Source organism: Manis pentadactyla, chromosome 3 (assembly GCF_030020395.1).
Source record: "Manis pentadactyla isolate mManPen7 chromosome 3, mManPen7.hap1, whole genome shotgun sequence".
Lineage (NCBI taxonomy): Eukaryota > Metazoa > Chordata > Mammalia > Pholidota > Manidae > Manis > Manis pentadactyla.
Window position 1 is genome coordinate 99,872,763 of NC_080021.1, and position 24,995 is coordinate 99,897,757.

Here is a 24,995-nt window from a genome sequence, read left to right on the forward strand (position 1 = left end):
CCTCGAGCAAATGATTTCTGACAAGAACTTGGGGATAAAAGAGGCAGAATTAGTCTTCATTCTTTGCATTTGGGTGTTTGTCATTCATGCTGTTCTTCTCTTAAAAGCTTTTCTCAAAGGGATTTCAGAATTACTAGTTTAAGGGGCAAAGGGCAGACAAGATATTCTGTATTCTGTTAAATGATCTCTTTGACCCTCCTTTCTAGTCAGATCTTGGGGGCTACGAATTCCATTTTCTTGGCTATTCCTAACAAAGAGTCACCCATCAGCTTGTTTAGGTTGCACCCATCAATAGAAGTTAATCTCCATTCAAACCTTGCATCCCCAGCAGAGCAACCCACAGACTGCTGGAGATGTCTGTGCACAGATGTGGTCTTCTTCCTAAGCCCCAGGCTTAACTCATGCTCTTTAGTGAACAGTAGGTTCAACATTTAAAAGAATTGAATTTACGACTGTGAAATTCACTACCAGCCCATTGTGGAAAATTCCACTTGGTGGGAAATGTCTTCCATAAACCGAGCTGTTCTATAATGATTGAGAGCAAGGGTTCCTGGCAAAGGCAAGGACTGCAGAGATTTAAAAAAAAAAAATTCTGGAGGCCTTTCACATCTTGTTTTTAAAACAATTGCTCATTTTCCTTACTGTGCGGGAGACAAGAAAGGCTTAAACTGAGTGGGACTGGAAGCGAGGAGAGTGGGTGTCCTATTGGGGTGGGATGAGGCACGGGCATCGATCCTCAGGTTCCAGTAAAGTAGAAAAAGAATTTTCCCTTTCCCTGCGTTCTCAAGGGTGTGCTGGAGAGCAGTTTCTGGAGAGAGAGGTGGCGGCGGCGCTCTCACCCTGTTACTGAGTTCATGTTCCTTTGTTCATTAGTTATCAATCCTTTTGTTCACTTCACCACCAGCTCATTTACATAGTCCCCCCAGAGTCCAGGCACCAATCTAGACACTGCAGCTGGGAAATGCCTGCTCATTGTTGCTGATAGATGGCCCTAGGGACAGGGGGACGCTGTCCTCCCAGAGACCTGCGATGGCTGGGGAATGCTGGCTCACAGTGGCGCCCTCATGGCTGTGCAGGGGTGGAGAGGAGAGAGACTGCGTCTCGCCCCCATCTGCTCCCTGGCCCTCAGCCCTCCCCCCATCCTGCCCTCTGCTACCTCCAGGCCAGGGGCCATCGGGCTTACCTTCTCCATCCTGAGCTCTGGCCCATCCTGTCAGTGGCTACATGTGTGCAATGCCTAGCTCTAACCAATTCTTGTTTTCACCAGCCTCAAGCACAACTCTTTGTAGAAGAGAGGTTAGAAAAATTGTTCCAGAAGACTACTCATAAAAATGTGTAAGTCCCATTTTCCCCCTCATTTTTTGGAGCATGTAAAACTCCTGCCTATTCCCAACCTACTCAGATGGAGTTGCCTTGGTACTAAGAGTAGCAGCACTCTACCTTTCTTTGAATGAGCTTCTGTCTTTGAAAGGTCCAATCTGCCATGTACCCTATGATGTCAGCAAGGAGTGGCCAGCAGACAGGCCACTTGCCATCTCATGGCTTAATCTAGGGCTCATCTCTCCCTCTAGCTAGCTGCCTTCACCTCCCTGCGGAGGCCAAGGAGAGTTGAAACCTCATGCACAGGCACAGTGGGAAGAAAAAGCTCTAAGAGAAGAGAGCTAGTCATGGTTGGAGGTAGTGAAGACTTCTCTTACTATCATGGCTCATGCAAGGAGATCATGGGGCCTGGGGGCCATGGTGACTGGATTCAAGTTCCAATCTGCCAGCCTGGTTAGGGTCTTTACAGAAAGCAAACTAACAGAGAAGCAGGGTGGTTTAAGGGGAGATGACAGTGCCACTGTCCGTGTATAATCTCATCATTTCAAAGCACTCTCATCTCTGTCATTGGAATCAAAGGACTGAACTATAGGTGGGGCTCTGTGCCAGTATGTCTTGGAGAATTCATTACATTTCTATGCCTCAGTTTCCTGTCCTGAAGAGCACCCACCACTGTGTCCTGGAGTTAAGCCTTCGTGGAAAAGAGTTTTAACTCAACAGAAGAGATGCACATGACCCCTCATTTCAAAGAAAACCATTAGAGATTTACATGCAGGGCCAGACACTTGGATCCTAGACTTCCTGTCTGAGGAATTTCCACAGGTGGGGAAAAGGAACACAGCTTCCTTGCGGGTGTATGACTGAAAAAGTCTTAAACTAAATACAGTTCCAAGGAGTTAGTGACACTGGTGCCAGAAAGGTGGCAAGAAGGGTTTTTTTTTGTGGGAAAGATGACATTTCCATTCAGCAGTTGCCTGTTCAGAAATGGTAAATAAAACTCTAAATATCAAGGAAAATAACATTCAGGCTTACATTTCAGGGGAGATTTGGCCTCGGGTAGCCTTGCAGTACAACAGAGAGCAACACTGAATGTGCTTGGTTAGATCTGCTTCCCGTCAGCAGAATTCTGAGTAGCCGGAGTATCAACAAAGGAAAAACCAGATACTGAGGGGCTTTACTCTGAGCCTCTTAATAAACAGGCATTGCTTCACGTAGGTCCAGACTACTGCCACCTACACTGCTGGCAAATACGGAATCCCTGCCTGCGGCCTGTCTTCCACCCAGAGGACTGGGTAGCAGGCCCGCGCGGGCAGCTCCGTTCTCCCGGTGCGGGCGCAGGTTCCCGCGCTGTCTCAGCCTTCCCTTAGAGCAGCACAACAGCAGCTCCCTGATTTTCCTGGTAGTCTCTTGATTTTTACCACAGGCATGAAAAGACCTCACTAAAGCCCCATCCTGGTTTCCATTCTGATCTGAGCTGGATCACTATTCAAATGCTCCCAAAGCCAAAATGTGGCTGGTGGGTGGACAAGTGAGGCTCAGGAATGGGAAGGGAGTGGAAAACGGGCGGGAGCTGGTGTTTGAAAATGTGGGCAAGAGCTGGAATTCGTGGGATGGGGAAGGAAGTGTTCCAAAGAAGGCACTTCAGAGCAGCGTGGCAATGGGCAGGCTGTCCCAGGTGGGCCCCACCCTAGCCGGCTTGTGACCGCAACACGATGGCTGCTCTGCACTTGCAGCCGTCCTTTGTCCTGAAGTCGGATCCACTTCAGGAGCGGGAAGACTGTCTCAGTCACTCCAGTGCTTCCCTTTATAATCATTAACAGGAAGAAAGCTACCGAAGGCCAACATGCTTCTTCCCGCCTCTCTGCCACAGCAAAACGGTACCAGTTTAGAGACTATGAAACTCCACCCCAATATCAAATATTTAGAGAGATGCCATTTAGAAATTACAGAAGGACGAAAAGTGCTTCACAGAGTTAAGGGTGACTGAATGGGACTGGGGGCCCCTGAGGCAGGGCTGGGTTTACTCTGCCCATGTTCTGCTACTGGGCTCTGCCCCCACCCATGCCCCCTGTGTCCAGGCTAGTAAGGGAGCAGGCCCTGCCAGCCCCCCAACTTAGGGGCCCTGCTCTAACAAGTGGGATCTGCCTACAGCTCCCACTGTGATGTAACGCCTGCTGCTGGCTGCCACTGAGTAGGTGCCGAGGGAAAAGGAAAGAGAAAATTCTCATGTGGGTCCTCCGCCTACTCCTCTGTGCCCATACGACAACTTATCACTTACGTAAGATCCTGTTTCCACACCAACGATCTGAGAGAATGAGAGTGATGAGGTAATACAGCTGTGTACTAAAATGTGAACTGTACGTGACAACAAATAAAAATCACCCTCTATAGGAGCAAATGACCACACACAAGAGTGAGGGGCAAAGAGCTGGGGACAGACTCTCTCTGAGGAAGGATAAGAGCAACGGTCATGACTTAGTCTGAAGAGGACAGAAGTGGGTGGCATCAATTTAATCTAATTTTTCTTGTCTGTTCCAAGTGAAGATGGGAAAAAAATGACAGTCAATATATTTGACACATGGATATTTAAACACTTCAAGGATACAAAGTCACATATCCATAGAAATATGTACTGGTCAATGCAGGAAAAAATGTGGCAGTCAATTAGTCCAGCACATTTATTTTACTTATGAGAAACCGAGACCCGAAGAGTTGAGCAAAGTGCTCAGGCCTCCCTCACATCTATCCAATGGCAGAGATATACTGGACACCCGCTGCTGTCTCTGCCACCAACTATAGGCTAGGTGGCTTTGAGAAGAGAGGTCCTTGTCCCAACACTGTGCTGGTTGGAACCACTGGCTTCCCAAATCTCAGCACAACCTCAAGGCCCACCTCGAGCTCTAAAAATGTGATGGTGCCATGAATTAGCAGCATTCTTCTAACTGTGGGAAAAAACTGCTGAAAATATTGACCAACTTTTCTCCATTTCTATTCACAAGAAAACATGATGAAACTTGTTTCAACTATTTTAGGCAAGTTGAGCCAGAGTTAGACCAAAGATGCCTGCCATGCCTGTGCAGGCAGTCCTCCAACTAGGTTACTTCCTCCCCATGCTTGGGTAACCTAACCATCTGGGGAGCCGTGATGTAGTTCTGCTTACAAACACAGCGCTGGGCCAGCTGGAGGTGCCCCTTCCTACTTCTGAGTAACAGCCAGTAACGACAGAGGGTGGCTGCTGGTGTGCACGCCAGATGAAGTACTGCAAAGCGATGCCTCATCGCTCAGCAAGATGCGGTGAGAAAGAGTTACATGAGCTCAAAAACATCACACAGCAGCAAAAGGCTCCTTCCTCCCCTTTCTAAAGCGACATCTGGGTGCCTGGATCACCTCGCTGGTAAGAGAGCACACACTTGCCTTCCTCTGGTGAAGCACTTCATCACTTATCTACAGACAAAGGTTTGAAGTTCTTTTAAAATAGTTTAATTTTCTTTTTCAAACCAGGAGAACTAGAACCACAGAACCTGAGAAATTACACCAGTGTGCAAATAGCAACATCAAGGAATACAACAGGCTTTTCTCTACCAAATACGAGTAGATTTGTCTTCCCTGGGCTCTTACCAGTTGCATGACTGAAATGGGCTCTGTGACATACTGGTTCTACCCAGTGCTTCCGGAGAGCCTGTTCAGATATTTTAATTAGTGTAAGAGAGCAGGTAGCTTAAGTAATCTTACCAATTCTCTCAGCTTGGGCTTTTCTTTCCTATTGAGAAACTATGGGGAATGTTACGCCTATCTCAATTAAATGGATTCCAACTCCAGGTCAACACCATATTGGTGCTCACTGTGTTACCCTGAGGAGCTGATTTCCACCACACAGTCCCATTGTTTCTCCTAAATTATCTCCAAGTTCTTACTGTGCAAGCCCTCTCTCCAAGCCAAATGAGCATTCATTTCTCCCAAGTCCTATAAGCAAGCAGAAGTTCACGACTCTGGGCCTTTGTTCTCCTAATTGCCAGCATCTCTGACACTCCTCATCTTGGCCTGAGTTCTACCCTTCCTTCAACTCCCACCTCCTCCATGATGGTTCCAACCCTAGCTGGTCCCTGTCTCACCTGTCTTTATAATGGCGCTTCTGCAAGATGGCAGCTACTACATCTGGCAAACATGCCACCTTACATGGATCTGTAGCACACACCGCCATAGGCCACTGGGGGTGGGTGTTGACGGAGGGGCCCTGTGCGCTGCCAGCAGTAGGGACTCAGTGCATGTGGATGGAGAGACGCCCCCGATCTCCTGCGGTCAGTGAAAGAACACTGCAAGGTCATGGCTCCTCATCGAGGGTGAGTGGGATCTGGGCGGTTGAGTGTTCCCAGAGCTCAGATTCTTCTGCCTTCCCCTGTGGCACTCTGTATATTGGCTATTTGAGACAAATGGCCTTTTTCTCATTATTTCTTCACTATTAGAGGGCTCATTTAAATTGAAGGAATAATCTTGATTCTGACGGAAAGAACTATTCAGCGGTCTAGTCATTTAGGCCATAATGGTAATGACAAAATGAGTATCCATGAGCAGAAACCACCTAGGAGTCTGAACTCAAGCTGCAAGCAGCCAGCAACCTCTAGCCCTGGCTTAGGCTGGGGTCAGTGTGGCCCCAGGCCTGGGAGTGGGGAACAGCACTCTCCCCCTTCTTTCTTACAGATGCTGAATGGGGCTAAGTACCACCCTATTCAGATCAGAAACTGCCCAAGAAGAGGCGTGGCTTCTTTGCCTAAGATTCCAAATAGTGTCCCAACCTTGCAGCCACTGCTGGAGGCAGGGGGAGGTGGCTGTGTCCCACCCCAGAGCTGCCTCATGCTGGGGTCCTCTTACAGAGCCCTGCTCACCTTCTTCCCAGCTCTACTCCGTCTGGTTCCCACAGACTTAATTAATTGTTCAATTAATTCATAATTCAAGGTCCCCAAACCAATGGTCAACACTCAGTCTTCACCTTATTTAATTGCAACAAATGACACATGGTACCTGCCATGACTCTAATCACCAAGATACCTCACTCCTCTGGTTCTCTTCCTACTTGCTGCTCCTTCTCCATCCCCAAGTGCCCAGGTTTCAGGCCTGGGCCCTTCCCTCTGCTCATCTGCACCCACCTCCTTTGGCGATGTCATCCGAGTTCATGGCTTTAAAATCCATCCGGATGCTCTCAGCTTCCAAATACAATCCATTCTCACTACTCACAGATTCTGTATTTTCAAATTTGCCTACTTGCTAAAGTTTATTTGTACTCCAAACCAATACTGGTGATGCTTCGGGGGTCATTGTGGACATGAGCAGGGTGGCCAAGACTGGGGCACCCGAGGTGCAGGGCGACACTGTCCTCTGGGGCTGGCTCTCACCCTGTCACCAAGATGGTTTTCATGGCCTAGTTAATGCCATGTTTTCCCACATCTTATGCTTTTTGTTGATTTCATTGTTTAAAACGGCTCCCCAAGTGTAGTCCTGAAGTGCTGGCCACTGCTCATGAGCACAAGGCTAGGATATGTCTTTTGGAGAAAATGCAGGTGTTTGCTAAGCTTTGCTCAGGCATAAGTTACAGTACTGCTGGCCGTGACCTCAATGGCAACGAATCACTGATATTCAATAAGGTGTTGTTGAAAAGAAATATGTATAAAATTAGGTTATGTACTGATCAACTGATGACAATGCCGTGATCAGAGGCTTGTGGTAACAGCCCTGTATATCCCCTGGGAGCAATGGTTCAGGATTCACTAATTCAGTGCCCAAGATGACTTCATAGATCATTATTCCCATGCGTAATGAGATTCAATTGCATGTAGTTTCAGACTAGAACTCTCCCCAGAACTCCAGATTCATATTCCAGTTGCCTTCTTGACCTTGAAAACTTTAGCAAGCAAAAACCCAAACCCTGATAATATTTCTGCAAACTGTGCCTCCTTCAGGCTTTTATGTCTCAATTAGAGGCAATGCACCCTTCCAAGTGCTCAGGCCAAAGAGCCTTGAAATTACCTTTGACTTTTCTCTCTCAAAACTTAAATTTTTCAGAAAATCTTGATGACATTACCTGTAAATTATATCTGGAACCTGACAACTCACCACTTCCACTCTCCCACCTGGCCCAGCCCCCACCATCTCTCACCTGGATAATTCTAGAGCCTTCTAACTGGTCTCTCTCCTCCTACCCTGCACCTGCCCTCTGCCAACTCTCCTCATCCCAGCCTGTCCCCTAGAGGGATTCTGGTAAAAGCCAGTTCATGCCACGCCTTTTATTTCAGAACCCTCCTATGGCTTCCCACCACCTGAGTAAAAGCCGTAGCCTTGCCAATGACTTCCAAGCTAGTTGCACATGCTCTGCCAGTTACTTCTCTGACTTTATCTTCCTTTGCTTGCCTCGCTCCAGCTGCTCCTCCTCATACCCCTGCCTCTGGACCTTTGTACCATCCTTGGACTGCTTTCTCCTAGTAACAGCATGGCCACCTCTCTCACTTCTATCAAATCTTTAGCCCATTGTCACCGTCTCAGTAACGGCAGCCTTGATTCCTGTACCTACAACTGCAGCCCCCTACACAGACACAAACACACACACACTTCTTGTTCTTTTCCCTGCTTCCTTTTTTCCCTATAGCACTTATCATCATCTAAAATACTAATTAATAGACTTAGCTGTTTGCATAAAGTCTGTCTCCTTCTCACTCAAATGTTAAGTACCCTGAAGGTAGGGGCTTTATGTTTTTTTTTTTCCTTTCTACTGATGCAGCCCCAGCACCTAGAACAGAAGGCAGGCACTAAATAAATAATTCTTGAATGATGAATCATGTAGCACTTCCCTTGCATTATTCAGTTTACCTGTTTGCATTCTCTTGTAATATGGTGAACACTTTGAGGTCAGAAACTGTCTCATACATATGCATATTTCTAATACCAAACCATGTGCAAGGTACATAACAAGAAGTCAACAAACACATGCTGAATGAATGGAAGGGGAGGAGAGAAAGAAAAAATGCTAATTTACTAGAACTTTGGATTTGTATTCAATTTAACAAGCATCTGTGCAAAGGTGAGTAAGACACAGTCCCTGCTCTAGAAAAACCGACATTTCAGTGGGGAAAGACAGATTAACATGGATCCTGATGCAGTTTGATCAGAGCCAGGATGAGAAAAGGGTCAGGAAAAAAACCTAGGACGATAAAGGAGAGGGTGGGTGTTGGGAAAGCAATAAAAAGGGGGTAACATGTAAGCTGGGTTTTGATGGCTGAATAGGAGCTTGCCATACTGCCTGACTCGGGGAGGAGCCAGCTCCAGCTCAGCTGCCCACGGCCAAAGGCATGTCTATGGAGACACGAGTTCGCCAACATAACCCCTTCCTTCTCTAAGACGTCTCCCAGGAGTCTCAGTGCTCAAAAATATGAGCAAATGGAATTGCTATATTCCGTCATCCTCTTCTCCCTCCCCAAAGAAAACTTGCGATCTGATGACAAAATTACTCAATGACTTCACATGCTGCCATATAGGGTAAGAAGAACAAGGGCCACACCTAAACATGGCTCCCAGTTCCCAAACTCTTCAGCATCTGACATCGTAACAGAACCAGACCACTCGGATGGCAGCCACTTAGAAGCCCAGAGACCCGCCATTCCACAGTGTCTGCCAAGATGCAAAGAAGCAAAAATCAATTTAGAAAGTGTTGAGCTTTCCAACATCAGAGCCAAATATGATAACAGTGTGACGCATATGTAAATATGCACATTCTTTGTTCAAACATTTCAGTCACAGCCCAGGGGCCACTTCCTGAAGGGGGAGGCTGGGTGGGCCACAGACCCTCAGTAGCTTCTCAGCCTGCAGTGGCCTGGGGCTCAACTGCTAAAGAGAACAAAGCCATCCTGGCAAGGAGACTGGGCACCATGGTCTCATAAGCTTCTCCATTTCCTAACATCTATGATTTGGCATGGCTGGAACTGGCTCTTCTCCTTCCCATCTTTTAAGAAAAATGAGAATAAGGTTGTCTCACTCATTTTTATTTGCCACTTGCCTGACAGCTTGGCCTAACTGGAAAAATTTCACATATGCACCCCACATACACTCACACTTCCATCCACTGCCCTATCCCAGGCATCTACATGTGTGTACACATGTTACTTCCCACCACAGCCACGAGTCCAAGACCCCACTGGGGTCCAGCCTGCTCCTGTGACTGACACTTTACTAACCTGGAACAGAGGTTGCTTGCTGGGCCATTAATCTCCATCAAGGCTGGCACTGGCTTCTCAGACACGCTGAGAACCCTCTCTCCTCCTCTGCCTAGAATATTCGCACAATCTAGGTACTCAATCCCTGCCTGTGACCATCAGGAGCTAAGCAGTACCGACCACACCTCTCCTCCCCTGCCGTTGCCCCATCTTCATCTCTTCCTAAACCCTGGAAGCCTTCCATTCCCCTCATGCTGTTCTCTGTGCCCCTCAGCCTGCTCTTCCCCTCTCTCAAGTTTCTTTAAAAATCAAACAGCTGGGACACAACACCTGTTACTATGCAAGTACTTGAAGGACATGAAGTGCCTCCAATGTCATTTGGAGTTTCCCACAATGCTCTGAGCCCCAGTGCCATTTACTTGGAGGCCTGCTTTCCTTGGCCCACCTGGGACGGTCTCATGGTTCTACCAAAACCAGGAATGATGTGGGTCATATAACATCACTCTTCTCCCTTGGGGGCAGGCTTACTGTTCTCATTAAGAAAAGCCATGAGATTTTATATGATGAGAATTCAGCTGTGATCTCTGTTTTCCAGAAGTTTTCTCTGACTTCATTTCCCCCATGCTCTTGGATATTTCTAGTATGTCCTCCACTGCCAGGCTTTTCCCCACTTAGGGCGTTTGCACAAGCTAATGCCTCTGCCTGGGAGAGAAGGTCTGCTTACTTGCCCGTGGCTGGCTGCTGCCCCTTGTCCTAAGGCCAACACACAAGTCTCCCCTGTACCCTGAACCATCCTCATCCCCCTTGTGCCGCTACACTCTGCCACATGCCCTCACTTTTACCTTCTTCACAGCCCTCACGGGCTGAAGCAGCCCTGTTCATTTGTTCCTTCATTTGCTGTCCGTTACTCCCAACTAAAGCTCCCTGAGGGCAGGTGCCTCTTTCACTGCCTTCACCCCAGTGCCTAGAACAGCATCTAGTACATAGAAGGTGCTGTAATGAATATCTGCTGAATGAATAATTCACGTAAATCAAAGTCTCAGAAACGTGACGTACAGTTCTCACGGCCTTTCTCCAGATCCCTAGAAGGGAGACTATAAATCTCAAAACACAAGTGTTCATATCTGCCTGGTCTTTTCCACCTTCTGTGTGTTTGGTATGAAGGATCTGGGGTTCTGGTTATAGGAGAAACTTTAATTCTTGGCTGCTCCAGTACAGATCAGGATTGGCTAATTGAAGACAGAATCTTTCTCAGGGTTTGAACCAGATTCCTCCTATTTCCTTGCTGGATGCTTCTATGTCAATCTTTTAACTATTTTATAAGTATCTATACTTTATTATTATCTCAGTGTCTCACCATAAATCAATATATATATGTAATATTTCTGGCAGGAGAACCCAGGAATTTATCCAAATCAAGGCCTGGCCTCCTACCAGATCCATACCAAAATCAAACGGGATTTCTACTCAACTACTAAAAAGTTTCAGGGGAAATCACTTCCCTTCCAACATGTTCCAGCTTCTCTAAATCTTTTCATACTTCCCTCGAGGGAAATGAAGGCAGGTGTGGTCATATGCTAGGCTCAAATGCTTAAGACTGTTATGCAGTTGACATGTGGGGGACATGGAGAAAAACACACACACACAGTTCTTACCAACATAGCCTGGGGTTCCACAGGCTGTGGACATCACATCTCCTTTGCCCTCCATTTTTGACAATCCAAAGTCACTGATCATTATTTTGGACTCTTCATCTTGACTGTAGTATAAAAGATTTTCAGGCTAGAAAGAAAATAGGAAAAAAAAAAAGTATAAACTGTTTAAAGCTGGGCTAATTATGGGAGACTCACCATACCACAAAACGTATTCACAATTTAAGAATGTACTTGACTTTGAGACATAGTAGAGGCATTAAGAAAAAGTGTTTAATAAAAGCAACATTGAGGTCCCTGCACAGTACTGGGTACTTACAGGTTTTCAACAAATATGAGTCCTTTTTCCTTACTAGGATTTTCTCTACTTCAAAAAATTAATCATATATTGAGGCAATGTACAAAGCTGATGCTTCTCAGACTTGTCAATGGGTGAGAAGAAAGGGATTCCCAGAAATAGAATGACTTCTGCAGGTGCTGTTGGGTTCCTTTCTATGACCCTCATTACAGACTTCTCCCTAATCCCAGGGGCTCTCTCCCTGCCCTCGGCAACACCCCTGACTTGTAGTTCTGCCAGATGCCTTGGACTTGCCCTTGAGCCAGCCGACACCTGCTCAGTCTGTTCCCTGGAAAGTAAAGGAATGGCATTTCCCAAGGAATTGGAGTTGGAAGATCCAGCACTTTCTAGCCACACCTGTACAAGTACTCTGAGCCTCTGTTTGTCTCTCTGTAGAACATGAGCAGCGACAGGTCCTGGTTCACTTCCCTGGACAGTATATGGCCAGCCTGGAAAGCAGCAATGCACGACACAGGCAAAGGTCTCGTTTCCGTTCTTGTCTCCACCTGAGTGCACAGCAGCAGCTGCGCCACGGGAGGGGCTGGGGGTGGCAGTCCTGGGTGGAGTTGGGGGAGGGGGCGCAACAAAACTATATTCATGCAGCATTTTTTGGAAAACTGGAGACTCCTGTTCCTAGCAAAATAAGGGGCAGGGCTTATGGCGGCTGAGGGAGATGTCACAGACTCAAAAGCTTAGCCCCACGCTAGACCATGAGCACAGAAAGGTTGCTCACACTTCTGTCTCTGCAGAGTTGCTTCAGCAGATCATGTGGTCATAGAGCAAAACAGCACAGATGTCCAGCAAATCTGTCCCCATCCCCCAACATCACCCCCAGGGAATAAGTGATCGTGTCTCATTCACACTAAACCTCAAAGGAAATGCAAGGGGAATAATCAGACCTGGGTTCTAAACTTCCTTTCCCACACCACTTCCCATCTGGCTCTCCTCCTGACCCCAGAGTGAAGCATCAGCAGCTCCTGTCAGTGGGTTGTGATGAATCTTCAGTTCCTGAATATTGAGTTTTAGCAACTATTCTTATGTAGGGTAACCAGGCTTATTTAGAGAAGTGGTTCTCAGCTCAGTTGTGAGTCCTGACTGTCTGGAGATGTTCTTCATCAGTAGATTGGAGATTGGCCCAGGCGTCTGGATTTGAGGACACCACGGGGGCTTCCGATGTGCAGCTATGACTGTGAGGAGGCTGAGACCTGACCAAGGTGCCGCCCTCCTTGGACTGACTTTGGCCAGGCTCCTCTGAGCTGTCCTCTCGACCAGCCCTTGTGGGTCCTTCCTGTCCTTGGCTGACCTGCACAGCCCAGTTTAGCCAGAGTCCTGAAAAGTTGATCTAGAAAATCTCTCACCTTTGCATCTGAGTCAAGTTCTTCATTCCTCACTTTTGATGTTGTTAGAAAAAAATTTTTTCAGAAGCTTATTAAAGACGGTAAGGAAGACTTAATTCAGGGGGCCTACTGTAGTGGGATCTGCTGAAGAGGGGAAAGAGAATGGACTCAAATCCTGCTACAACAAGGACAAGTGGAGGATTATAGCCCAGAAATGGGGAGGGGGTCAGAGGGGGCAAAATTACAAGGAGGGGCCATCATAGATAAGGGGTGGACTCTGGCTACCCAAACGCTAGAGGCAGGCCAGAGTAGTCAGACATGGAGGGTGGGGGATGGGGATAGGGATGCGGAATCTGATCAGATATTAAGGGTGGGAGATTTTCACTACAGTAACTTAGCGGGAATCATGCTAAGATTGGATCATGTGGGCAGAGCCACAGAGTAAGGATGGAGCCCAAGGCTGGAGCCCAGTCAGAATGAAGACTCAAGAGGGCCCCAACTCAAGTTTGGTTAAAGGAGAAAGTGTCAATGTCTTTGCTCTTGGCCAGACTTTAAGCAAGAATCCCCCAACCACTGATGGCTTCCCTTAGTAATTTTCCATCCCTATCCCCTAAACTCTACTCCATGGCTATAAATCTCCATGTGTCCTTGCTGAATTTGGAGTTAAACCCAATTCTCTCCTCTACTGCACCAGTCTTGAATAAAGTGTTCCTTAGCATTTTCACAAGTGTTAGAATAGTAATTTCTTTTCTTAAGAGAGAAGGAAAAAAACACTCTCCTTTACCCAAAGTCATAACACAAAAAAGAATGGTATTTAACATTCTCAGTGACATGAATCCTGTGGCTGAAGCATGAATTAGAAGAAAATCAGATGTATACTTAAGGATGCTTTCCACCAGTTTTAAAAGAAAATAAGATGGACCAATCAACAGCTAAACTAAGAATAATGCTTAGAAAGTAGGGGGGAATAATCTAATCAAAAAGAGCATGTGGTTCATGATTTCTCTGAATGTTTATAGATTATCCTTTAATGAACAGTAAGGGTTCAATCATGGGTGCAGACAGGATTTTTTTTAAGTTTCTGATTTATAACCTTTCTGTCTGAGTATTTCTGCAGATGTAAAGCTCAGCAAGGAGTGGGAAGTCAGTGATCTCATGCTTTTAAATAATGCTGCATCCTAGCAAGAGACTGTCAAAGAACCATGAAGCCCTTCTTACACGTTCATCTTTGTGTGTGTGTGTGTGTGTGTGTGTGTCCTTTTTTCAAATTTTATTTTATTTCAGTTTTATTCCGGTATTATTGACATACACTCTTATGAAGGTTTCACAAGGAAAAACAATGTGGTTACTACATTTACCCATATTACCACGTCCCCATCCATACCCCAATGCAGTCACTGTCCATCACTGTAGTAAGATGCCACAGATCCTGTATTTGCCTTCTCTGTGCTACACTGTTTTCCCCGTGATCCCCCGACACCATGTGTACTAAACATAATACCCTTCAGTCCCCTTCTCCCTCCCTCCCACCAGCCCTCCCACACCCCTCCCCTTTGGTAACCACTAGTTCATTCTTGGAGTCTCTGAGTCTGCTGCTATTTTGTTCCTTCAGTTTTGCTTCATTGTTATACTCCACAAATGAGGGAAATCATTTGTCACTTGTCTTTCTCCGCCTGGCTTATTTCACTGAGCATGATGTCCTCCAGCTCCATCCATGTTGTTGCAAATGGTAGGGTTTGCTTCTTTCTTATGGCTGAATAGTATTCCATTGTGTATATGTACCACTTCTTCTTTATCCATTCATCTACTGATGGGCACTTAGGTTGCTTCCATATCTTGGCTATTGTAAAAAGTGCTGTGATAAACATAGGGGTGCATATGTCTTCTTGAATCTGAGAAGTTGTATTCTTTGGGTAAATTCCAAGGAGTGGGATTCCCAGATCAAATGGTGTTTCTATTTTTAGTTTTTTTGAGGAACCTCCATATTGCTTTCCACAATGGTTGAACTAGCTTACATTCCCACCAGCAGTGTAGGAGGGTTCCCCTTCCTCCACATCCTTGCCAGCATATGTTGTTCTTAGTCTTTTTGATGCTGGCCATCCTTACTGGTGTGAGGTGATATCTCATTGTGGTTTTAATTTGCATTTCCCTGATGATTAGTGAAGTGGAGCATCTTTTCATGTGTCTGTTGGCCATCTGAATTTCTTCTTTGGAGAACTGTCTCTTCATATCCTCTGCCCATTTTTTAATTGGGTTATTTGCTTTTTGGGTGTTGAGGCATGTAAGCTCTTTCTATATTTTGGATGTTAACACCTTATCGGATATCATTTACAAATATATTCTCCCATACTGTAGGATGCCATTTTGTTCTGTTGATGGTGCCTTTTGCCATACAAAAACTTGTTAGTTTGATGTACTCCCATGAGTTCATTTTTGCTTTTGTTTCCCTTGCTCAAGGAGATGCATTCAGGAAGAAGTTGCTCATGCTTATATTCAGGAGATTTTTGCCTATGTTGTTTTATAAGAGTTTTATGGTTTCATGACTTACACTCAGGTATTTGATCCATTTTGAGTTTACTTTTGTGTTTGGGGTTAGACAATAATCCAGTTTAATTCTTTTGCATGTAGCTGTCCAGTTTTGCCAACACCAGCTGCTGAAGAGGCTGTCATTTCCTTATTGTATGTCCATGGCTCCTTTATCATATATTAATTGATCATATATGCTTGGGTTTATATCAGGACTCTCTATTCCATTCCATTGGTCTATGGATCTGTTCTTGTGCCAGTATCAAATTGTCTTGATTACTGTAGCTTTGTAGTACAGCTTGACGTTGCGGAGCATAATCCCCCCAGCTTTATTCTTACTTCTCAGGATTGCTTTGGCTATTCAGGGTTTTTGTGGTTCCATATAAATTTTAGAATGATTTTCTCTAGTTCATTGAAGAATGGTGTTGGTATTTTGATAGGAATTGCATTGAATCTGCAGATTCCTTTAGGCAGGATGGCCATTTTGACAATATTAATTCTTCCTATCCATGAGCACGGGATGTGTTTCCATTTATTGGTATCTTCTTTAATTTCTCTCAAGAGTGTCTTGTAGTTTTCAGAGTATAGGTCTTTCACTTCCTTGGTTAGGTTTATTCCTAGGTATTTTATTCTTTTTGATGCAACTGTGAATGAAATTGTTTTCCTGACTTCTCTCTCTGCTAGTTTATTGTTAGAGTATGGGAATGCCACAGATTTCTGCATATTAATTTTCTACCCTGCAACTTTGCTGAATTCATATAATAGATCTAGTAGTTTTGGAGTGAATTCTTTAGGGTTTTTTATGTACAATATCATGTCAGCTGAAAACAGGGACAGTTTGACTTCATCCCTGCCAATCTGGATGACTTTTATTTCTTTGTGTTGTCTGATTGTCATGGATAGGACCTCCAGTACTATGTTGAATAGAAGTGGGGAGAGTGGGCATCGCTGTCTTGTTCCTGATCTTAAAAGAAAAGCTTTCAGCTTCTTGCTGTTAGGTATAATGTTGGTTATATGTTTGTCACATATGGCCTTTATTATGTTGAGGTACTTGCCCTCTATACCTATTTTGTTGAGAGTTTTTATCATGAATGGATGTTGAATTTTGTCAAATGCTTCTTCAACGTCTATGGAGATGATCATGTGGTTTTTGTCCTTCTTTTTGTTGATGTAGGGGATGATGTTGATAGATTTTCGAATGTTGTACCATCCTTGCATCCCTGGAATAAATCCTACTTGATCATGATGGATGATCGTCTTGATGTATTTTTCAATTCGGTTTGTTAATATTTTGTTGAGCATTTTTGCATCTATGTTCATTAGGGATATTGGTCTGTAATTTTCTTTTTTTGTGGTGTCTTTGCCTGTTTTGGTATTAGAGTGATGCTTGCCTCATAGAATGAGTTTGGAAGCATTCCCTCTTCTTCTACTCTCTGGAAAACTTCAAGGAGGGTGGGTATTAGGTCTTCACTAAATGTTTGATAAAATTCAGTGGTGAAGCCATCTGGTCCAGGTGTTTTATTTGTAGGTAGTTTTTTGATTACCAGTTCAATTTTGTTGCTGGTAATTGGTCTGTTCAGATTTTCTGTTCCTTTCTGGGCCAGCCTTAGAAGGTTGTATTTTTCTATAAAGTTGTCCATTTCTTCTAGGTTATTCAGTTTGTTAGCATATAATTTTTCATAGTATTCTCTAATAATTATTTGTATTTCTGTGGTGTCCACAGTGATTTTTCCTTTCTCATTTATGATTCTGTTTAAGTGAGTAGATTCTCTTTTTTTCTTGATAAGTCTGGCTTAGGGTTTATCTATTTTGTTTATTTTCTCGAAGAACCAGATTTCATCGATTCTTTCTATTGTTTTATTCTTCTCTATTTTATTTATTTCTCTTCTAATTTTTATTATGTCCATCCTTCTACCGACTTAGGGCCTCATTTGTTCTTTTTCTAGTTTCATTAATTGTTGAGTTTAGACTGCTAATATGGGACTGTTCTTCTTTCCTGAGGTGGGCCTGTATTGCAATATACTTTCCTCTTAGCACAGCCTTCACTGCATCCCACAGATTTTGTGGTGTTGAATTATTGTTGTCGTTTGTCTCCGTATGTTGCTGAATCTCTGTTTTTATTTGGTCATTGATCCATTCGTTATTTAGGAGCATGTTGTGAAGCCTCTATGTGTTTGTGGGCTTTTTCATTTTCTTCATGTAATTCATTTCTAGTTTCATACCTCGGTGTCTGAGAAACTGGTTGGTACAATTTCAATCTTTTTGAATAAATCAAGGGTATTTTTGTGGCCTAGTATATGATGTATTCTTGAAAATGTTCCATGTGCACTTGAGAAGAATGTATTCTGCTGCTTTTGGGTATAGAGTTCTGTAGATGTCTGTTAGGTCCATCTGTTGTAACGTGTTGTTCAGGACCTCTGTCTTACTTATTTTCTGTCTGGTTGATCTGTCTTTCAGAGTGAGTGGAGTGTTTATGTCTCCAAGAACGAATGCATTGCATTCTATTTCCCCTTTTAACTCTGTATTTGTTTCGCATATGTAGGTGCTCCTGTGTTGAGCGCATAGATATTCATAATGGTTATATCTTCTTGTTGGATTGACCCCTTTATCATTACGTAATGTCCTTGTTTGTCTCTTGTGACTTTGTTTGTTTTGAAGTCTATTTTGTGTGATAGAAGTACTGCAACTCCTACTTTTTTCTCCCTATTCTTTGCATGAAATATCTTTTCCATCCCTTCACTTTTAGTGTGTGTTTGTCTTTGGGTTTGAGGTGAGTCTCTCGTAGGCAGCATATAGATGGGTCTTGTCTCTTTATCCATTCAGTGACTCTATGTCTTTTGATTGGTGCTTTCAGACCATTTACATTTAGGGTGATTATCGATAGGTATGTACTTATTGCCGTTGCAGGCTTTAGATTCATGGTTACCAAAGGTTCAAGGTTAACTTCCTTACTATCTAAGAGTCTAACATAACTCACTTAACATGCTATTACAAATACAATCTAAAGGTTCTCTTTTTTCTTCCTCCTCCATTCTTTATATATTAGGTATCATATTCTGTACTCTTTGTCTATCCCTTGATTGACTATGGGGATAGTTAATTTAATTTTGCATTTACTTAGTAATTAGCTGTTCTACTTTCTTTACTGTGATTATTTCCTCTGGTGACAGCTATTAAACCTCAGGAACACTTCCATCTATAGCAGTCCCTCCAAAATAGACTGTAGAGATGGTTTGTGGGAGGTAAATTCTCTCAGCTTTTGCTTATCTCGAAATTGTTTAATCCCTCCTTCAAACTTAAATGATAATCTTGCTGGATAAAGTAATCTTGATTCCAGGCCCTTCTGCTTCATGGCATTAAATGCATCATCCCACTGCCTTCTGGCCTGTAAGGTTTCTGCTGAGAAGTCTGATGATCGCCTGATGGGCTTTCCTTTGTATATGATTTTATTTCTCTCTCTGGCTGCTTTTAACAGTCTGTTCTTATCCTTGATCTTTGTCATTTTAATTACTATATGTCTTGGTGTTGTCTTCCTTGGGTCCCTTATGTTGGGAGATCTGTGAATCTCCATGGCCTGGGAGACTATCTCCTTCCCCAAATTGGGGAATTTTTTGGCAATTACCTTCTCGAAGACATTTTCTATCCCTTTTTCTCTTCTTCTTCTGGTACTCCTATAATGCGAATATTGTTCCATTTGGATTGGTCACACAGTTCTCTTAATATTCTTTCATTCCTGGAGATCCTTTTATCTCTCTCTGCCTCAACTTCTCTGTATTCCTGTTCTCTGATTTCTATTCATTAACAGTCTATTGCACCTCATCCAGTCTGCTCTTAAGTCCTTCTATCAATTGTTTCATTTCTGTTATCTCCCTCCTGACTTCATCCCTTAGCTCTTGCATATTTCTCTGCAAGTCCATCAGCATGGTTATGACCTTTATTTTGAATTCTTTTTCAGGAAGATTGGTTATATCTATCTCAGCAGGCCCTCTCTATGAGGTTGTCTGAGTGCTTTTGACTGGACCAGATTCTTCTGCCTTTTCATGGCAATAGAAGTGGTCGCAGGCAGGTGCCACATGTGTCAGCTGGGAGATCAAAGTCCCTTCTTGCTTGTTGGTCGCCTTGCCTTTCTCCGCTGCCTGTGCAGGTTACCTGGACACTGGGTGCAGACTCTGGGACAATCTCCTAAGCTGCCATGGGCAGGGCCACCCTCGGGCTGGCCTAGAGCCCTGCAGGGAGTCGCAGGCACACCAGGTATTTTCTCTTGCGAGAAAATCAGGCCACCATCTTTAATCCAATCCACACAGTCCTCTTATAGGAGATTCATTTGGGCCAATAAAGGGCTCTTTTGAATAGCAATTACCAAGGAGGGTTAAACCAACTGGTCTTTAATGGCTTAAATCAATACATTTAATTGTCTCCAAACTTACTAAAGATAGCAGGTCTTTTCCTGGGGGGAGACAGGTTCAGGGATAATTTAGACAGAGGCCCCAGTTAGCAGTAGGAGGGCTAGGGAGAAGGGAGGCATCTTGCAATTCTGCCTGGGGCCTATGAGGTCCAGGACTCACCCGAAAAATTATTTTTCTGCATTTTATGACATCTTTCCAAGACAACTGGTGGCCAATACCTAAGTTGGAAAGTCCATTCGACCCTTAAATAGTTCATATAACAAGCTTAAAATATCTGAATCAACACTTCCGTAAAACTAATGTTATATATAATCCAGTGATTCTCAGCTGAAGGCAATTTCAACAGGGGGCATTTGGCAATGCCTAGAGAAATTTTTGGTTGTTCCAACTCCAGAAGTGGTACTCACATCTACTGGATACAGGCCAGGGATGCTGTTGGAAACACTCTATAATGCACAGGACAGGGCCCCAGGTCAAAGAATGATCCAGAGCCAAATGTTAGTTGTGCAGGGGCTTTGAAGAAGACCCTACGTCAATATGAGGGGGCAGTAAGTGGCTATTTCATGTCTCAGTCCGTTGATTTGAAAAATGGACCGTTGATCATCTCAAATAGCTTTCAGGGGCAAGAAGACACAAGAATGCCTTTCTGTAGGGAGGGAGAGGTGTATCTGCATGTGGGGGAATGGAGCCTCCTTGACTGTGCCCTCTTCTGAAATTAACCTGATCATGTTCTCTATTGCTCTGGCTGAAATCATACAGTTTGGTTTAATTTTTTTAGATGTTTATGAACATTTGCTAATTCGACCCCCAACTTTCTCCACATAGATTAAATGCCTATGTGCCTCTGAAAAGAGACTGCAGAAAGGCCCTAAAATGGCAATGCTCTTTCCACAATTACAAGCCTGGTGATCTTAAAGCTCCACAGGCTGGCAGCCACAAGCACTTCTCCAAAAGTGTTATGTGGGTGTCAAAAACAGTGTCTCCCATATAGTCAATCTGCCTTTCTAAAAGGAAATATGAACATTGCCCTCTAGGAAATGGCTTGTCTGCTTAGAAGTACTTCTATTAAGGACTGACAACCAGTCCATCACATCACATCTCTACAGTTGCCACACTAACTTGTTTGGGGAGAGCTGCTGTGTTGTGGAAGTACAGAACTGGCATTTGGTGAGGGCACAAGAGTGCAGAGAAGGCACTGCTGCCTGCATAGTGGTGCCAAGGCTGACCTTCCTAGCCCTCTGAAGGACCTCCAGGTCCTCAAGATGAACTGGTCATGCTCACAGCCCATCTCACCCATCAAGAAGCCTGCAGGGGGTGAAGGCTATTAGGATACAATCAACATTCCCAAACACCCTTGTCCAGTGGTTTTCTAGGAGTGGTTTCCATGCCAGCATTAGCATCACTTATAAATCCCTTAGAAATGCAAGTTCCTGGGCCCCACCACAGACCCACAGAATCAGAACGTCTGGGTTGGAGCCAACAGTCTGTTTTTATACAAGCTCTCCAGCCCCACATCTGGGAGCCATGACACTATCAGTGGAAAGTAATATGGTGAGAAGAGAAAACTTCCTGGTGAGACCTCCTGAAAGGAAGAGCTACACCATTTTATACCCTGACACCCAGTGACCAGAAAATGGGTAGATAGATTCTGGAATTCTTTCTTAAGAAATGTTTATGATTTATTCTTTACATTGAATTAGATGTTCTATGGTCATGTACAGCCTAGTCCAAGTCCAGTTTAATCCTGGCTGTTCAGGACAGGAGTGGCAGCTGTCGTGCTGGGTGCAGTGAGCTCTGGAGCCTGCCCCTCTAACTGCTGTAAAGTGAAGCCACATTGCAGCCCTGTGCCAACAATGCTTTCTACTGCTCCTCCAGTTGACACATCTGCTATTTACCCTCCAGTATCTACATAGACCCAGGGAGGAATGTAACGCCAAGGTGCCAAGTAAGGCCCAGACCCTCAGTGCCATTGAGTGAAGGGTCAGCATGCCAAAACCTCATCAGGAAAAGACAAACAAGGAATGGACAGGCTGCTGGGAGCAGGATGCAATTGGAGGTCACCTAACCTATCTTTCCTGATAACCTTCTATTTCCCTCCCCTGTCTGTCATTTCATGCCATCTACCCACTTGCTCTCTCTCTTCTCTGTACTGCGATGTGCTGAAATGGGACTGCAGCTGGGAGAAGACCGTGAAGAGCTGCTCTGGGAGGAGGGTTTTTGTGGTCTGTGTGCCTTGAACAAAATTTCCTACAGAGAGGCTTGGGGCAATAGACAGCCTGGCTCCCTGTGGCCCTTCAGCTGCATAATGGTTATAAATCCCAAACAATGTCCAGCTCCATTGAGCTTCATCATCTTTCTAGTTACTTCTGGGCCCCAAAGGCCCTGGCAACTAACAGTCACCCACCATATCCACATCAAGGCAATCTCCTCCCTCCTCTGGAGCCAGTCCTCTTGATCAGGTACATTGTGGGCTAGAGAGTGGCTGTGGGATGTTGCTGAGCAACAGCCTCACCTTGAGGTCCCTGTGGACAATGCCCATTCTATGGAGATAGTAGACGGCATCCAGGACCTGGCGGATCAAAGTGCTGGCATCTTTCTCTGTGTAAAATCCCTTCTCCACTATCCGATCAAACAGCTCTCCACCGGATACACTGTTTAAAAAAAAAAAAAAAAGAACAAATTCAAAGTTTGAGAGAATCTGTTGAACTATTCATGGAGAGTCATCAATAAGAGCTTTCAATACAATAAAAGACCCAAGTTTTATTCCAAAAATAATCCAGTTTCAGATTTAAATTTTTCCCCACCGCTTCACCAGAAGCTATACCAGGGAAGTGTTTCTATGTCCTGATGGTACACATGTCTAGAGTGAAATAAAAGGAATAAAAATAAACCAGAACCCATGGACTAGCCAGGCCTGAGATGTCTCTCCTGACCTTCGTCTCCATCCTGCTGTGACAACATCAAGTCAGAATATCCTTCCAGAGGACCAGTATCATCAGACTTAGGGAGCTGACGCTGATAAGATGTCTGGGGAGGGGGCGGCATTGTGGGCAAAGTGTGAGCAGCCCCCACGACGCCTGGGTTCTTGACAGAGCTCTGCTGCTACTATGCTGAGTACATGGGACGGGGCACCTCTGGCCTCTCTGGACCTCAGTCTCTTTATCTGTAAAATGAGGGACTGAATCTAGTCAACCCTTCCCAACAGCAGGTAGAGGCAGTCCTTAGAGGCATCAGAACCTGAAAGCTACTCATAATTTACAGAAAAAAAGAAAAATGATACTCCATTATGCTGCTTTGCTTTGCTTTTTGTTGACAATATTTCATTTTAAATTTGCTTTGAATTTCAGATTGCATTCAACTTTTTCTTTTTGTATATATTGAAAGGATGTTTAGGTTAGCAAAGGCCAAACAGCCCTGGTGGAAACCTCTACAACTTCTTTCACCTTGATAACTGATGCTACCTTGAGTTCAACAAAATAACTGAGCTATACAGTCCTGGATAGAAACAATCCCACTAACCTTAACCTTCAAATTCTTAAGACTCTATATGTCTCTAAGAAAAACAGTGATTCTTTCAAGTAATTAAGCTACCTTAGAAATTAGCTTGAAGGGATGCATCAACATTTTTAATAAAAAAGAAACAATTTCTCCAAAAGCAAAATGAAAAATATTTATTTGAAATATTAAAACCATAAAACAGTTTCATAAACAACTTAATACAGTTTAATAGATATGGTAAAGGACATGTCCTAGCAGTAACACACACATATACACAAACACACAAAGCTATGGATCATTTTCTGCAAGTCATGGCAATTAATGTGCAATAACTGATCCACTGAAACCCTCTTTTTAAAAAACTCATAAAGAAAACACAATTGCAGCTATAAAAGGCCAATGTGTTAGAGTTTCTCCTATTACCTACAGTCATTCTAAGTAATACTGGCTTGGATAATGTCTCGTTTCCAAAGCAAACCAAGCAATGAAGATAAAGGAAAGATGCTCAGGAGAAATAAAAAGCAATTCAAAGGGGGAAAAGAAATGGAAACAACAGGGGAGAAACTACATTTTGACAAGCACGTTGTCTAAATGATCCATCCTTAGATAAACCAAAATGACAAGACATCCCCTCTTGGCAACTAACATCGAGTTCTTGACAGTTTTCATTTTTCTAGAACCTTCTTCCAAGAAGTTTCAGTGGATGAACTATGCAGAATTTGAGAACATGCTACAAGAGATGTACTGCTGCCTGGGGTAATGGAACCTGCATGTATTCACTTTACTTAATCATTTATTTAAGCACGCAGTCAACTTTGACTGCGTGCCCAGAATGTGCCAGCTACCTACCAGTTGTTGTCAATCAAGGCAGCACTCGCTGTGAAGGAGGAAAAGTCTGTTTTGATTATGTCCCCCTCATCCTCTACCACTTACCCACCTTCTAATAATGGCACCCCTTACCAGTGTTTCAGTGCTTTCTTACCTCTGTTGGCCTGCTACTCACATCCTCTGTTCTGAAGGCTGCTGGAAGACATCAGGCAAGGTGACCCCTTCCACCACTCCCACCCTGAGTATTCATGACCCAAAGTACTCTTTGCCAGAGCCCCTCCCTCCTTCATAACTGATCTTGCTTCCCATTCCCTCAAAGTCCTCTTTCCTGTGATAGACAAAGTATTACTAGATTCAACTGAATAACATTTGTGCTGCATTAGGGCAGCAATGTGGCAAGAATCGAAGCATCAGAGTTGAAGTAAGACACTGCTGTCGTATGTATTGTCACAGAGTCTCAATTCTCTGCACATTTTATATTTTACTTCTTAAATTTCAAAACTGTACCAAGGCTTTATTTTTCTGGACATTTCTCAGATAGTTTTGTTTCCTTAGAAACCAAGGCTCAGGGAGAAGTTTAAAAACTTGCCAATAAAAAAATGTAACAATACACAAAAACACCTTAAAATTTTCAAACCACTTTATACTTTTCAAAAACCTCCTTAAGTTTACATTCCAAAAGGCCATTGTTATGGGCTGAATGTTGGGTCCCCTCTCCCAAATTCATAAGTTGAAGCCCTAACTCCCAATATGATGGTACTTGGATGTGGGGCCTTTGGGAGGTGACTGGACTTCAATGAGGTCATGAGAATGGGGCCTCCATGATGGGATCTGTGTCCCTGTATGAAGGGGCAGAGACACCAGAGAGTTCTCTCTCTCCCCCTCTCTCTGCC

At 44.1% G+C, this 24,995-nt stretch overlaps 1 protein-coding gene across 6 annotated transcripts in view; it reads right to left on the bottom strand.

Annotated features, from left to right (window-relative positions):
• CAMK1D (calcium/calmodulin dependent protein kinase ID) overlaps nucleotides 1–24,995 on the bottom strand; it is a 393,502-nt gene that overhangs the window by 39,922 nt on the left and 328,585 nt on the right. For all 6 annotated transcript variants that reach the window (XM_036908125.2, XM_036908128.2, XM_036908127.2 and 3 more), the window contains exons 4-5: nucleotides 22,289–22,427; nucleotides 11,174–11,300 (exon numbers count right to left, since the gene is read on the bottom strand). In XM_036908125.2, coding sequence (XP_036764020.2) covers nucleotides 11,174–11,300; nucleotides 22,289–22,427 — 266 coding nt within the window. The remainder of the gene's footprint in view (nucleotides 1–11,173; nucleotides 11,301–22,288; nucleotides 22,428–24,995) is intronic.